The following is a 16275-nucleotide window of genomic DNA, read 5'->3' on the forward strand; positions in this document are numbered from 1 at the left end:
CCCTCGAACCTTCTCCTCCAATATGGAGACCAGCTTGCACTTTGTACAGACAAAGTCGCTTCTGTCCTGCGGAAGAAAGACAAACATGGCACAACCTGTGCAGGTTACAACAGCTGATCGCTCACCTTCCATATCACCGTCCTCTTAGGAGCTTCCTCAACTGTTGCAGGAACTACTCGGAGAAACCTGCAGATGAAAGCCTCAGTGTGCTCTCCCCACGCGAACTCCCAGGCAAACTCCCGCTGTTAGCCTCTGCTGTTTGCCGCTCAGCTGGTTCGCTGCTGACTGCCCTTATATACCAGTCAGGCCCACTCAAGGCCCAGCTGGAACAAAGCACTCCCAATTCACACTTTTCAAACAAACAAGCAAGCAATCAAGCACACGGTCAAACTGACCAACTGTCCCAGCAGCAGACACTCAGATACTCACCAACACAGCCCCCCTAATGCAGCACTTAGCGTACCTCCTCTCGGACAGCTCCCAGGCAAACTCCCGCTGTTAGCCTCTGCTGTTCGCCAATGAGCTGACTCCCTGCACATCTCCTTGAAGTGAATTTGGTGAATTTTGGACAGTCGTGCAGTGGTAGGAAGTGGCCTAGGGAAGGCAGACTTAAGGCACATGTGGCTTCGATAGTCCTCACAGGGCCCTGGGACAGAGCCCGGTGGAGTGGGTGGGCCCACTTCTCAGCCCTCGCTCCCACCACCTGTTTGACTACAGTTTGTGGCTCTACCATACACATAGGAACCATCACTCAAAGAAGAAATATAGGTTACTTTCCTGTAACTGGAGGTTCTTCAAGATGTGTGGTCCTTGCCTGTATTCCACTACCTGCCCTCTGTCCCCTCTGCTGTGAATTTGTTACACTGTGGTCAGAATGGAAAACTGGAGAGGCAGAGATCCACACCTCCCTTTTTGCCCTCAGCTGGAAGCATGAGGAGAGCTACAACATACATGCAAGCCAGTGGACACGGCTTATAAGAAATTCAGGACTCAGATGCCTGAGTATCTACTTGAGGGATACAGATAGGGACCACACATCTCGATAATCTTCCAGTGTTATTTGGCGTATACAATCCGGTCAAACCAAGCCACAGCATTCTTATCAACAGTGTTCAAAGCATGAAGACCCCCAGGAAGTTGAGTCATTTTATAGTCCTCAATGATGTGTGTCATGGTTTGTGGCTGCCCACATTGACATAGTGGACTGTCTCTAAAACGCCACTGAAATTCCACTGCAGCACAAATTCCATGTCCGGTACGAAACCAGTTCAGAAGACTCTATTCCCTGTGTGGTAAATCAAACCCGGGTTGACATTGTGTGGGGTCCGAGACAAGATAATTTGTCACTTTCTCTGCATACCATGAAGCTTGCCATGCATCCTCTGCCGTAAATACCTCACCTGGTAAACTTATCCACAACGAGTGAAATGAAGGCTGATGACCATGTGGTGGATTAAAGAAGTCTTTAATTAAATAGTAGATGTAGCATATCACACAGTTTTGTCACGAGCCTTGCTACACTCTCCTCTCTGCAAACACTGCGCAGAGCAATATTGCAGAGTACTAGTAACCCTGGTAGGGGAGTAGATTTAAGTATACCTGAAATGATACTCATGGTGGAATTAAGTTGTACATCGATCATCCTTGTGTGAGACCAGCAAGCCCATACTGGAGCGCAATACTCCAGTATTAAATAACAGTGCCAAGGCTGTTGAAGTGCATTATGAAGTGCATAATGTTTGGGCGTTGGTGCCCCACGTTTTGACCTTAGTCACTGTCTTTGTGGTCATGATATGTAAGAGTTCTATCCAACGGGACACACCTAGATAGACCGGGTGTGAATCATGCTTTATTTGCCAACCATTGAGAACTGTGTTCTGCTCTCTGCCCGTTTCTGCATGATGTAAGTGGAAGACATTTGACATAGTCTACTTGGTGTCAGGTGCCACTGCTGACCGTAATCAATCATAGCTGCGTTCAGAATCATCTCAAGTATGTCAAAGGAGTGTGACTGAGGGCCAAGGCATATGTCGTCTGCATAAACAAACTTGCGAGACCCGGTATATAGTAGGTCATTCCAATATAAGTTGAATAAGGTTGGAGATAATATTGATCCTTGCCGGGGGCCGTTCTTCTGGTGTCTCCAAGAACTTGTTCTATTACCAGTATGCACACGGAAATGGTGATTTCTCAAAAACAGAGCCATTGCACGTACTAACCAACTTGGCATAGTTCTAGACAATTTCACCAAAAGGCCCATGTGCCAAACCATATTGTATGCTGCGGTCAGGTCAAAGAATACTTCCAGTTACAGGTAAGTACGCTCCATTTTCTTTGTACTGTATTTTGCTTCTTGGTAAGATTTCAGTTTTATTTTCCTTTACAGTAGTTACGTAAACTTGTTAACTGCATCTCCCCTTGTGAAATCTCTAGTAATTTGCCATGATATTTTCTTGGGACATGTCATTAGCCTTTGGAAACAAGAGACTGTTAAACTTAAGCCTAGCATATTACCACTGTGTAAGGAAGACCCTACCTTCCTTCACTGTATTTTTAGCACATTGTAGATTTGAGTACCACGTTCACACAAAGCACATTTACGTAGTCGTCTTAGTGTGCATATGCACTCAGTAGAATATATTAATTGGTCTTCCAGTTCACTCTGTCTGGTTTCATAATTATTAGGGAGGGGCGGGGGGGAAAGTTAAGACATGCTTCTTAGAAATTCCTTCCATAGTACTTTGCAATTGCAACAAAAATGGAAGTTGGCCCTACTCTCAATTTCCATACCACTTTTCAGAATGAATTTAATTTGAAATGGGGGGGTGTCCTCATTTTTTGACAATCAGACAACATAGAAATATTAATAGTTGCATCAGTTTTTTAAAATGCATTTACTTGTGCTGTGATTGCAGGCAGGGACTGCTGTTCTGTAACTGGGGGGCTGTATTCATCAGAGATACATTCTAGCTGTTGCTCTAAGACTCTGCCTATGAGAGGAAATTTTTTGTCCCCTTAACCGTCTTTAGGAGGGCAAGGACCAGGCCTGGGCAACAGAGAAGAGCTATAGATAGCCAGCTGAATTGCCTGGGAAGCATGGGAGTACATTCCTCTGAGCCATCTTCTGATTGACTAGTGGTGAGGGTCTCAAAGCTCTCCCCTCATTTCACTCACTAGCCACATACCCTCCCCATGTACATCAGACACACGTGTAGGAGCCAGAAGCAAGAGAAAACTGCCTGCTGTTGTCCAGGAAGAGAGCTATATAAGAGTATATGATTTCTTGCTCTAACCAAGAACTGTAATTTTTGGCTGTTACTCCTTTTTTAAACTGCTTGAAAGGAGATATGGGAGACTTTTTTAAAAATTTTAACCCAGATATTATAATATGTAACTGTTCAATTTCTTTTCTATGTTTGTTTTTTTCCTTCCCCACAAAGGCGGCTTTCTTCACTTATGTGGGAAGTTCGGTACATAGAACATAATACACGCACGTTCAATGAACCAGGAAGCCCTATTGTTAAATCTGCCAAATTCGTTACAGATCTTCTGCTACACTTCATAAAGTGAGTTGATGAACAGATCTAATATTTTTGTTCTATTTTCTAACAATAGATAAAAAGTGACTAGTAGATAATTTTGCATGTTAATGTGAGCCTGCCATCTACTTTACTGAAGGTCAGAAGTGAAAATATTTAGCTTTAGAAAGGGAGAGGGGAAGCTCAAGGGCTATGTAAAGAACATTATGTCAATTACTGCAAAATAGGATTCAGTTTAATGCACTGGAGTTTATAAAACAAAACATTTCAGAAACAAGGAATTGAATAATGACAAATTAGAAATTGAATCTGGACATTAACATCCTAAGGCTTTTTTTTCAGGAAATATTTATGTAGAATATCAAGAAATATTTGAAACTTTCTAAAAGCAGAAATATACCAATTACTCTTGAAAGGGAAATTTCAGAATTAAATTAATTATGATATATAGTCTGATTTTTCATTTCCTACATAAGCTTTCTGACAAGTGATAGATTTAGTGGTTTATAGAGGGCATAGATACGAAAATTAATCTCCTTAACACAGTATTAAAACATGGAGCTAATAATTCAATACCTGTAGGAATTTCATTCTAAAACCTTCCCGTTTAGTGTAACTAGAGCTAGTTGGAAAATGGAAATTGTGTTTCATGAAAAATTTGTGTGGTTTGTAAAACATTTCATTTTTGATTAAAATTCTAAATAAAATATTTTGAGAATTTTTGATGTAAAAACCTACTTTCAATTTATTTTCTTCCCCCTCCACTCCTTTCTCCAGCGGGAAAAAAAGTAAAGGGAAAGTTTAAAACAAAAAAGTAAGGGAGTGATTTTTCAGTAGTGCAGTCATGGCCTCTTAAACCAGATAGGCCCTTCCAGTCTCATACTAAAATTCAGTAGAGAATAGGAATAAGAGTCTTTGTCAACATTTTATTTGTTTAACAATTTATTAATATACTGTGCCATCTTGATCAGGCCTATCTAGTCAAGATCAAAGAGCATTAGAGAATTGTTAGTGTGCGGCAGAAGGGTCCACACGAACAATTAGTATGCAGCAGGGAAATGCCAAGTAGATTTACATCCCAGTTTGTCACCAGCTAAATGTTTGTGTAGACAAGTCCTTAGACACATTGTGTAAGAGCTGTCTCATCCTTAAATCACAGAAATGCTTACCCAGTTCTTGTTCGTCGTTAGGAGCCACACATAGAGGTATATGTCTATACTGCAGTTAAACAGCCCCTAGCCCGAGCCCGAGTCAGCTGACTTGGGCCATCCACAGTTTTTTAGTTGCAGTGTAGACATACCAATACTCAACCAAAGAGCTCAAATTGGGGCAAGGCAGGTGCCTGATAGCACTAGTGAATCAGAGTCAACTAGGTAAAGCATCCTCCATAAGCCTCTTGCACAAAAGTAACAAAATGGGAGCTGAAGAACAAGATCCTGTACAAATTTCAGTAAAAGATAATGTCTGTAATCCCACATACCCTTTGTGAGGGGAGTCCTGCAGAGGTGCAAAGTCTGGAATTTTGATTTGTCCAGCAATGGCAATATAAGCACATGTAGCTGACTCCAAACCAATATCTTGGGGGAGAGAGGCACATGCCCAAACCCTTCAGCTTGATACTGTGTAATAACCATCCCTTTTTCTGTTTTGGATAGGTTCTTATACCATGCCCATCACCATAGTACATGAGCGCCTTCTAGTAATACATTAAGCAACATGACTACATATCTGTCATGTGGTGTTTGTTCTCTCATTCTCTCCCCAGACAGAGAAGTGTGTGTAGTAGCATGTGTTGTTTTGGTCAGGTTCTTTTTTTTTTTTTTTTTTTTTTCTTGCTGGGCCTGGTCCCACTCAGTCCCTTTTTGTTCCTCATTCAGTTTCATATAGTCGCTCACTCACTGCTTGCTCTCTGATTTCCAGGCCTCTGCTTCTGTAACTGGGGGCTCATTACTCCCTCCCAGCGCTAGGCTGGCAGCTGCCTCCATTTGGGAGAGGAGCTGCCACTTCTACAGTCACAGCACAGTCTTCCCACCCTGAACATATCAGGCTCCCCACAGCCAAAAGAAGAGGTTTGGGGTACTTTGCAGTGGGAGTTCAGCAAGATAAATCCTCGGGTACCAGTAAGGGGTAGTAAGATTCCCTCTATACTGGGTTGGAGAAGCTTCTCTGCTGCCTGGCAGGGAGGAAGGTATCTCTCTCACACAAAATTGAGATGCTGTTGGTGCTGAAGCCGCCACTACCCAAAGCCTCTGCATCGCCTCTTCCTGACACCAGACTTATTAATACACACACATTCTATGTTGTGTATCGGTTAAAGGTCAGTCTATACATTATATTCCTAACACAAAAGCAAGGAAATTGTTTTAAGACATCAGCAATATATACCCCCGGTTCCTCCATCCACAGAGACACCACCCCTTATTACTAGAATAACCACTACACAATGTTAACTCTACCCGACGAGGCGTGCCAGCATTCCAAACTCACTGCCACTACTACCAGAAACAAGCCAGGCTTCTCTTTTTTCCTTTTCTCCACCTATCCCTTGTGTGCAGTTCTGGAAAGTCTCTCAAACTCCTGTTTGGGGATGGCAGTGTAGAAAAGCTGGCATCCAAGCTGGTTCAGGCCTGAATGGTTTCACAACGAATCCTGGTCTTTGACAGAATTACTGGTCTTTGTCAAAGATCCTCTTTTCCAATACAACACAAATGCCCCTACATTAGCAAAAGCCATTCCCCATGTACCATTTGCAGATGCAGGGAACATTACTGGAGATGTATGACAAAAGGGAGTGTTGTATTTCTTTTTTAAAGTGTTCAAAAAGGCTTACACATACCTCATCAGAGAATGGAGGTAGCAAATATACTTCATGTTCTCCATCTGTTAACTGCTGGGCATAAGGATTTGGTTATGAATAACATAATTTATCTTTTTCTTTTATTAATAAAATAATTGCATAACCTCAGAGGGACTCCCAGACTTTCACTATGCATTCATTTCTGACTTTGTACAGTATATTATTGAAACTGGAGAGGCCCAAAAAATTGAGAGACTCAGAATGTGAATTGTCTTAAGGCTAATTTTCAACTGGTTGAACTCAAATTAATTAACAGATTTACTTGAAAATTACCAGAAAATTGATAAAATATCCAAAACCAGTAAATCTATGTGTTTTTAGGACTGGGGTTTTTTTTTTATAGTGTTCCATGTATTTCTTATTTTTTTACTCAGGTTATGCGCTGAAACTTTGGGGCAGACACATTGTGCATTACATATACAATAAAGGTTGAATTCCAGCTTTAAATATAATATAGAACTCAGTGTTAACGATAGCATCACTACTACTCCTCAATAATCCTTTGAGGAAAAATAAACAAATGAAGGTCTTTCATTAGATAAGGATCTAGTCTTACTTTTTATAAGCATCAATTATCATATTAAAATCATTAGAACACAAGGCTCTAGTATGACAGTTTTTCTTCTCAATGTTACCCTTTCTGTTGATCTTCAAAACAGAATTGTTTCAAGGAAAGTTCAGAAAAGCTGCAGTAGTCCTATATTTGTTTGATAAAGTCGTCATATATGTTCAAAGCTGTATTAGTTATCTGCGAGTGGGCAAATAATACTTATGTGATACATCACAGAATGTTCATTAGCAAATGCATATTTAAATAATTTGAAAAGAAAACATCTACAGATTTATTTATCTAGTAAGCCATAATGGCTCATAAGGAGATGATCTAGCGCAGCAGTTCTCAAACTATGGGTTGGGATCCCAAAGTGGGTAAGGACCCCATTTTAATGGGGTCACCAGGGCTGGTGTTAGACTTGCTGGGGCCCATGGCTGAAATACAAGCCCCACCACCCAGGGCCGAAGCCCAAGCCTAAGGGCTTCAGCCCTGGGTGACGAAGCTCAGGCATCACCTTCAGCTCTGAGCAATGGGACTCAGGTTACAAGCTTCCTGCTTGAGGCTGAAGCCCGAGGGCTTCAGCTAGGGCCCCTCCCACCCAGGGTGGCAGGACTCAGGTCGGCTTAGGCTTCAATCCCCACCTCCTGGAGTCGTGTAGTAATTTTTGTTGTCAGAAGGGGGTCGCGGTGCAATGAAGTTTGAGAACCACTGTTTGATATGCATTTCTTAATATTTCCTCAGTGTATATGCATTTCCTGGAGTCACTGAAACTTATCATTTGTGACTTTGACGTAGGATGTATGCTCTGTAGTGAAGAGCATCAAATATTTTAAAGTTATTGCACGTGTGTAGCAACTTGCCTGGAAACATCAACGTTTTTGTTTATTTTGTTTTCAAAATAGTAAAGGTGATGTGTAAATTAATTCCAGTTTATAAATCAGTGTTTTAAGCTGCATAGTAAAGGAGCAATAAAATAGCCAAAAACAGTAAATCTGTGTGTTTTTAGGATTGGGAGGGTTTTTTTGGTAGCATTCCATGTATTTCTTATTTTTTTTAATCCATTGTTCCTACATGCTTTTTTGTTGACTAAGGTCTGAGCTAAACACAAAAGTTGCCTTGGTTTAACTAAAGATACCTTTTTAAAAAACTGATTTAGGTAAGCTAGTGCAAAACACCATGTGGACATTCTTATTTTGGTTTAATAATAGTTTGTATTGTTTTAGTTTGTGCCCATTAAAACATACCTTTAAATCAGCCATTGCAGCGTCTTTGTGTAGACTAGGTCTAAGTCTGTAAGTTATATAATCACTGACCTGAAAAAGCAGAACATGTCAAAGATGTTGTGGTTGTCCTTTACTACTCTTGGCCCTATGCTATTAACATTTTTATCAGTGACTTGGAAGAAAACATAAAATCATTACCAATAAAGTTTGCAGATTACACAAAGATTGGGGAAGCGGTAAACAGTCAAAAAAGGACAGGTCACTGATACAGAGCAATCTGGATTGTTTAGTAAGATGGGTGCAAGTGATCAATATGTATTTTAATACTGTTAAATGTAAATGCATACATCTGGGAACAAAGAATGAAGGCCATATGTATAGGATGGGGGACTCTATCCTGGGAAGCAGTTACTCTGAAAAAGACTTGGAAGTCATAGTGATATCAGCTGAGCATGAGCTCTCAGAGCAATGCTCTGGCCAGAAGGGCTAATGCAATCCTTGGATGCATAAAAAGAGGGGAACCTTGAATAGGAGTAGGGAGGTTATGTTATCTCTGTATTTGGCACTGGAGCGATTGCTGCTGAATTTTTGTGTCCATTTCTACTGTCCACAATTCAAGAAGGAAGTTGATAAATTGGAGAGGTTTCATACAAGGGCCACAAGAATGATTAAAGGATTAGAAAACATTCCTTATAGTGGTAGACTAAAGGAGCACAATCCATTTATCTTAACAAAGACAAGTTAAAGGGGTGACTTGATCATAGTCTGTAGGCTATAATACAGTCTGTATTATTTGTTCCCCATACCTATGTGGGGAACAAATATTTGATAATGTGCCCTTCAGTCTAGCAGACAAAACTCCTATGGCTGGAAGTTGAAGTTAAATTCCAACTAGAAATAAGGCGCAAATATAGCAATATGCGTTATTAGCTATTGGAACAACTTACTTAGGGTCATAGTGGATTCTCCATCAGTCACAGTTTTTAAATCAAGATTGTTTGTTTTCCTACAAGATACACTCAAGTTCAAACAGAAACTCATTCAGGGAAGTTCTATGACTTGTATTATGCAGGAGGTCAGGCTAGTTGATCACAGTGATCCCTTTTCTTTTTTCTGTGAATCTCAACTGCTGCTCTCAACAGCATCCTATTGATTGATCAGATGTGTCTCTAATGCAGAATTGCTTAGTATACACCCCTGTGGGGGATAGTTTGTGTTGTTACATAACACAGTCAATATTTTGGGGAAATTTTCCTCTCATTTAAGGTAACTGCTTTAGTATAATGCCTTGCCAAATTATTCAAGATCCCCAAACCAGTAATTCATTTTCGTTGAACTAAATCATACAACGTACTAAACAGTAACAAATATTAGTACAACACACTTCAAACAGCAATGTTAGGGAAAAAAAGTTGTTTAATTACAAATAATTTCTCACATTACCAAGACTAATGTATATTAACCTTTTCTTTTTCCAAATTAATATAATTTTAGGTTATGGTGAAAGGTTTTGTAGTCTAAGAGGTTAAATCCAAAAATAATGTATTTGGGATAAAGTCTAGAATTTTTATAACTGATTATTTTATGCTGAAGGAGTGACATTTTTCATTTAAAAATATCTGTTACTGTAAAATAATTAGCCTTGGCAGGATTAGATTTTTATCGGTAAATGTTGACTTCACCGTAATACACATACGTCAACAAAAAATATTTCCATTGACGATAACTAAAATTTACAACTCAGCAAAGTAAGAAAAATGCTTCTTGATAATTTACTAGATTTTGATATAAGGATAGTTACTTCATGTATTCTGACATGATGTTAACTTGCGTTTCAATGGTTGTAAAGTTTTAAGTTTTTGAACAACATCTACTATCATCTACTCAACATCTACTATCATTGAATAATTGTCTGATCTCCCTATAATTTTCTGTAACTGTAAAAATCTAAATTGATAAAAATTGAAAAAAATGCTTAAAATTAAACATCGATATTAGCTATCGAATTTAAAAAATCAAATTATGCCAACCCTAAAAATAATCTGTTAATTTTTTATATCTTTTAAGAAATTTAGATAATCAGATTTTTGGAGGTTCCTTACAAATTCCAGTGTAATAAACTAACTTCCTTATTGTTATATTTCTGATTAGAATTCCTACGGTATTAATCAGTATTTCTGTAATCATGATTACGTATGACTTGAAAAAATTTGTTCCACCTCTAAAAACAAGTTGATAATATACAACGGGACGCAAATATACACCCTGTTAACATACAATATTTCTTGCTGTGCAGAGACCAAGCTTGCTATGATATAATTCCATTATATAATACAATGAAGAAGAAAGTCTTGTCTGACTCTGATGAGGTAAGCTAACAAAATACCACACACGTGTCGAAATTCCACTTTGATTTTTTTTATTCTGTTTGAAAAATAATTGTTTAATGTGAAAATAGCTAAGAGTAACCACAGTATGATGGCTTAGTACTCTGCACTGGTGTTCAAGAGAAATGGGGTTTTACTACCTGCTGCAGCTTCTTGTGAGAGGATAGAGAGTGCCCTGTGCCACCCAAACGCAGTCCTTCTAACCAGTTGAGGAACAGTGGGTGAAATTCCCCCAACCCTCCAATCCAATGGTACATAAACTTTGTGCACACTGTCTGTATGGGGGTGAATTTCACTCCACATTTACAAACTCAGAGAAGTCCTAAACTGCTAAAAATATATATATATGGTGGTCATCATGTTTCAGAAATTTGAGGGTTTGGGAGGAAAATGTGATGAAACAAATAGGAAGGGTCTCAGGGTTCTTATGTGGAGCACCTTCCAAAGGGACAGAGAGAGACCTACAAAGAACTGGAAGTATAAATACAGTATGTAAGGAAACAATTTCTCAAATGTGTTTATATTTTAATGTTGTACGACTTTTTTTTTTTTTTTGCTCAAAGGAAGAGGAGAAAGATACAAATGTGCCAGGGACGTCCACTAGAAAAAGGAAGGTAATATTTTCCCTTACTTTGCTTCAGTGATTTATACCACTCTGAATAGTTCCATAAAAGGAGTATACAAGAAACATTAAAAACTGAAATGCTCTATGGTGGCATAATCCAGTCTTTAAAATGTTATGTATCTTCCCCGTGAGTCAACTTTAACAGTTGTAGTTTCTTTATTAGCTGTAATGTTAAAAACATTTTTACCTGTTCCATTATGTATTACTAGTTTGCTAATAATGATTCACATCTTAATTATTTTCATTTACCCACTTTACTCTTTAATTTGTGAAAACAGCTAGGCTGATTAATGTATAATAGTCACTATTGCGATTTCAGGATCATCAACCCAAGCGGAGGCTACGCAACAGAGCACAGTCATATGACGTTCAGGCATGGAAAAGACAATGCCAGGAGTTGTTAAATCTTATTTTTCAGTGTGAGGACTCTGAACCTTTTCGCCAACCAGTGGATCTCCTTGAATATCCAGTGAGTATTTTAGTGGGGGCAAGACTGATCATAGTTTGCATACTTGAGATGAGAGGGAGTTGCAGCTATCTTTTTCAACAGTTTTTTATCAAAATCACTGTAGCGGCGTTAGTCTCATCTAGGAAACCTGACTCAATTCCTGAGCCTTTGGTCAACTGGAGTAATCAGGATAAACTTAATAATTTGAAGGTAGCTCATGATCATGCACGCATGTTTTTGAGATAATTATATATCGTATATATTCATTCATAGGCCAAATATTTTTGGTAAAAAAGTGACGCATCAAGCAGGGGTTGGCTTATAGATTCATAGACTCTAGGACTGAAAGGGACCTCGAGAGGTCATCGAGTCCAGTCCCCTGCCCTCATGGCAGGACCAATACTGTCTAGACCATCCCTGATAGACATTTATCTAACCTACTCTTAAATATAGCCAGTTATAAACGGGTCTACACCAAAATTTGATGATTTTAAACTCTATGGAATAATTGAATTGAATATCTAATATATTGTCGTTTTGTTTACCTGGAGCGTCTGCAGGTATGGAGCCCCTCAGCTCCCTGTGGCCATGGTTCGCCATTCCCAGCCAATGGGAGCTGCGGGAAATGCAAGTAAACAAAATGTTCCGACCCTCCATCAGCTTACCCTGATGAACGGGAGCCAAAGTTTGCCAACCCCTGAAATATATGGTCAGCTTATGAAAGGGTCGTACAGTTTTTGCTATTTTTACCTAACCATCTTGGGGGGTTGGCTTATAAACAAACAGGCTAATGAACGAGTATATATGGTAGTTAAATTTTTACCAAAGCAAAATGGTTATTTTTTGGCATTTTTTTACATGCCAATATTTTAATTATAGGCAGAGTTGGCAGCTGTGCTTATGAGACCCTGTTTTCAGTAGCTTATAACCTAGCCAAACTCGAACTGTTGGGGCTAGAATTTCCATATCAGTTGTCTGCCTTAGGCTGAATGACTTTTGTAAGTTTCAGAAAAAAAAAACCCAAACATTTGGTTATTTCTGAGAACAAGCTGTGGGAAAAATACAAAATTTGGCAGGTGATAATCCTGGTGTCAAGGATGTGCCTTGTGTTGTCGTTGTGAAAATCCATCCAAGTTTGGTCATATTATAAACTTCTGAAAATCGCAGTGTGCACATACTCAGTAGAGGTTTGTTAGAGACAGGTAGCATTATTTTCCAAAGATATTGTCTGCACTGAGCATGCTGCATTCCCTCATGGCTCCTGCATACCGAACATACACTGTCCCCACAAAGTGACTAAGCATGCTTAATCCCAGTACTGCTGGGAAGGAAGAGGGATGAGCAGGACTTTTCTTGAAATTTCTCATCCTGGCTGCTGGGGACCATTGTGATGCCTGCCTGGCACCAGAACTGAGAGCAGAGACTGTGTCCCCTGTTCTTCCACTGCTGAAGCACAGGAAATGTGGTGGAGGAGGAGAAAGCAGCCTGACTTGCTCAAATGCAGTTGAGCAAGAAGGATGGACAGTCTGAGACAGGCAGGGGCAGTAAGAACAGTGAAACACACTAGCAAGTTGTGTGTTTCCTGTCCCTTAAGTGCCTGATCAACCAAGAAGATAGCCTGCTACTGCTGCTCCCAATACCCGATTAACTTGAGTGGTGGAGGTCTGTGCTTTGGATCTAATGGTCCAAATCCTGCTGATGATGTATGTGACAGTCACTACCGTTCAATATGATGGGTCTTCATTTTTATTTCATTTTGCTTTTTTAAAAAACGTAGCAATTTACACTAAAACAAAACTAGGTCACACACTTCCCCTCCTTCCCCCCTCCTCAGCGATGTGTAGTAAATGAGGCAGGGATTGCAGGTAGAGAAAGGATAGGTATCATGGTTAATGTAGTTGAATTAGAACGCTGGAGTACTAGATTCTATCCCAGCCTCTTCCACAAAGTTCCTATGTGATGCTGGGCAAGTCACTTAAACCAGACTTTTCAGAGCTGACTACCAACTGTGTGCACCTCATTTTCTGGCTGCCCAATTTGAGACATCAGGAGCTTGATTTGCAGAAGTGCTGAGCACTTACTGTTGTTACGGGGATCAATAATAGCTATGCACAGAATGTTTAAAGTACTATAAAAATACTAAGTACTCTGAAAAAACTCAGACCCTAGACATCTCAAATTAGGCACCCAAATTTAGTGCTTCAGTTCCCTGTAAAACAACAATATCATCATCATCATATCTCCAAATGGCTTTGTAAAGAATAATTCATTAAAGTTTTTGAATCACTTAAATATTACAGTGATGAGTGTTATAGAAAAGTTTGTGGGGAAATTAATAATTCTGTACTCAGTGTAGAATTTGGATGCTGTGCAGTCAATAACGTGTAGGCTACAATTGAATTACGAGAATTAAAAAGCCAGAATAACTGCTCATTGACTGAACAACATTCCTCCTGTGCACTGAGTGGGGAGAGGTCCAGTAGAAAAATTAGTATGTGATCATGTAATTAAAGACTGTGTCATAATGCATATGCACAAGGGGGACAAGCTTAATTCTGGCACTTCCTGACTTTTGAGTGCTTGACCCTGCAACACTAATGTCCTTTAATATAGTTTTCTTCTGTGTAATAATAGTATTTTAGGTGTTTTCTCCTCTGTATAGCTATATTTTTTATCATAGCCTCTGCCTGAATAATCCAGCAGTCAGTCATGTTTACTCTTCTCTCCAGGTTGTTAATTTGATAAGATGTTCTTTCACATTTTCCTTCTAAAGTTGTCACTGGATAAAATAGTCAGTGAGAATACTGCTCTCTGTTTGCATGAGAGTTCTATAGAAGGGAGTAATCTAGCTTCAAATGCAATGGTACCCAAATTGTGGGGTGCACCCATTTATGGACGTGCAGAGGAACATTCGGAGGGGGGAGTAGAGGGGAGGAGCAGCAGGGACCAGGTCAGCCCCCACCAGGGGCAGGGCGGGAGCGCCATGCTTCCAGCCCTGTTCCGACCCTTACATTTGTGTGGCCTTCATTTTGAAGGCTAGTAGGACTTTTCAAGGATCAGCTGTAGCCTAGTACCATAATCCAAATTATTTTTTATTCAAATTCATTTTTTAAAAGCAACTGTGCTGAAATTCTAGGTGCTTTTGATAAACTTTGGGAGTTGTTGGGCCATCCAGGGAAAAAATGTAGGGGGAGTGATACAAATGCCCACCTGTTGTTCATAACTGCCTTAAATTAGAATTGAAATTGTTCTCTTTCTACTGCATTCCTGCTTCCAGTGAGGCTGATGCACATCCATATTTTAGATATCAGAAGGGGTATGAAATTTACTAAAATAGAGCTCTTAATTTTCTTGTTGTTGAAGTTGTTCATTTACCAAATAGAGTTGACTTTGTATCAATGTTGTTTAAAATGCTCAAGTTTAAGGTCAACTCTGCCAGGAGCAACATTGCCTCTTTCAGATCAGAAGGCAGTGCTTCCCTAGAATAGATCTTGAAAGATGCTTTTGTGGTCTTCCATGCAGACTTTTAAAGTTGACATAGAATTGGGCAAAGCTATTCTAATTGACAAGTAATTTTGTCCTACTGAATGAGAGATGCTGGGCTCAACAAAAATAATTTCTGTTACATGTTGATTTGCTAATAATTTTTGTAGGATTACAGAGATATTATTGACACACCGATGGATTTTGCTACAGTTAGAGAAACTCTGGAAGCTGGCAATTATGAGTCTCCAATGGAATTATGTAAAGATGTGAGACTTATTTTCAGCAACTCTAAAGCTTACACACCAAGCAAAAGATCAAGGGTAAGGATATACAATTTACTCACCCAAATTCTTGATATGTATTTATTTAAGGGAAGTTCACATACCTCTGAAACACACAAGATAGTAAATGATTTTTGTCAGAGATTAAATGTTAAAACAAAACTGGGATATTTCTTAACTCCAAAAAGTTTAAATGCTTATTTCATCATAAATATTATTCCTATTATGAGACAAACAGAAGAATGTTCAGCAAGCTACATTGTAAATAAGAAGTGTGTGTTTTGGTCATTAAAAGGCTTGAAAGTTCTGTGCTGCTACTACCTTGGATTTTCAATTATCACCTTTGGGATGCGGTGTAAATGAACAGCTATTTGAGACAAGGTTGAAAAAGTGATAAATTGTGTGGAAGGAGGGATGTGTGGAAAATGGGGTATGATTGGACACACTGTGACAAAAAATATTTCACTGATATTTGTGAGAGGATAATAATTGTTTCTCCATAACTGAAACTGCCTCCAGAAATCCCCACACTTGGAATTACAGAAATCTCAGAACTTTAGTTAGCCTAGAAGAGGACAGTGACATTCTGAACTGTTCAGTGGTGGTCGTTGACACTGCTAAGTGGCATTTCCCTGTTTTTTCCATCTGTCAGCTGATTTTGGAGCTGCTGGTCACTGAGATGATAGCTCTATATCAGTGGTTCTCAACCAGGGAGTACATCAGCTCATCTAGATATTTGCGTAGTTTTACAACAGGCTATATAAAAGGCACTAGCAGAATCAGTACAAACTAAAATTTCATACAATGACCTGTTTATACTGCTCTATGTACAATACACTGAAATGTAAGTAGAATATTTATATTCCAATTAATGTA

General features: G+C 39.3%; 1 protein-coding gene across 2 annotated transcripts in view; it reads left to right on the top strand.

Annotated features, from left to right (window-relative positions):
- The window catches only part of PHIP (pleckstrin homology domain interacting protein), a 339129-nt gene that overhangs the window by 314357 nt on the left and 8497 nt on the right, over positions 1 to 16275 (top strand). For both annotated transcript variants that reach the window (XM_034766155.1, XM_034766156.1), the window contains exons 32-36: positions 3441 to 3566; positions 10469 to 10541; positions 11123 to 11173; positions 11504 to 11653; positions 15286 to 15438. In XM_034766155.1, the coding sequence (XP_034622046.1) occupies positions 3441 to 3566; positions 10469 to 10541; positions 11123 to 11173; positions 11504 to 11653; positions 15286 to 15438 (553 nt within the window). The remainder of the gene's footprint in view (positions 1 to 3440; positions 3567 to 10468; positions 10542 to 11122; positions 11174 to 11503; positions 11654 to 15285; positions 15439 to 16275) is intronic.

Source organism: Trachemys scripta, chromosome 3, assembly GCF_013100865.1.
Source record: "Trachemys scripta elegans isolate TJP31775 chromosome 3, CAS_Tse_1.0, whole genome shotgun sequence".
NCBI lineage: Eukaryota > Metazoa > Chordata > Testudines > Emydidae > Trachemys > Trachemys scripta.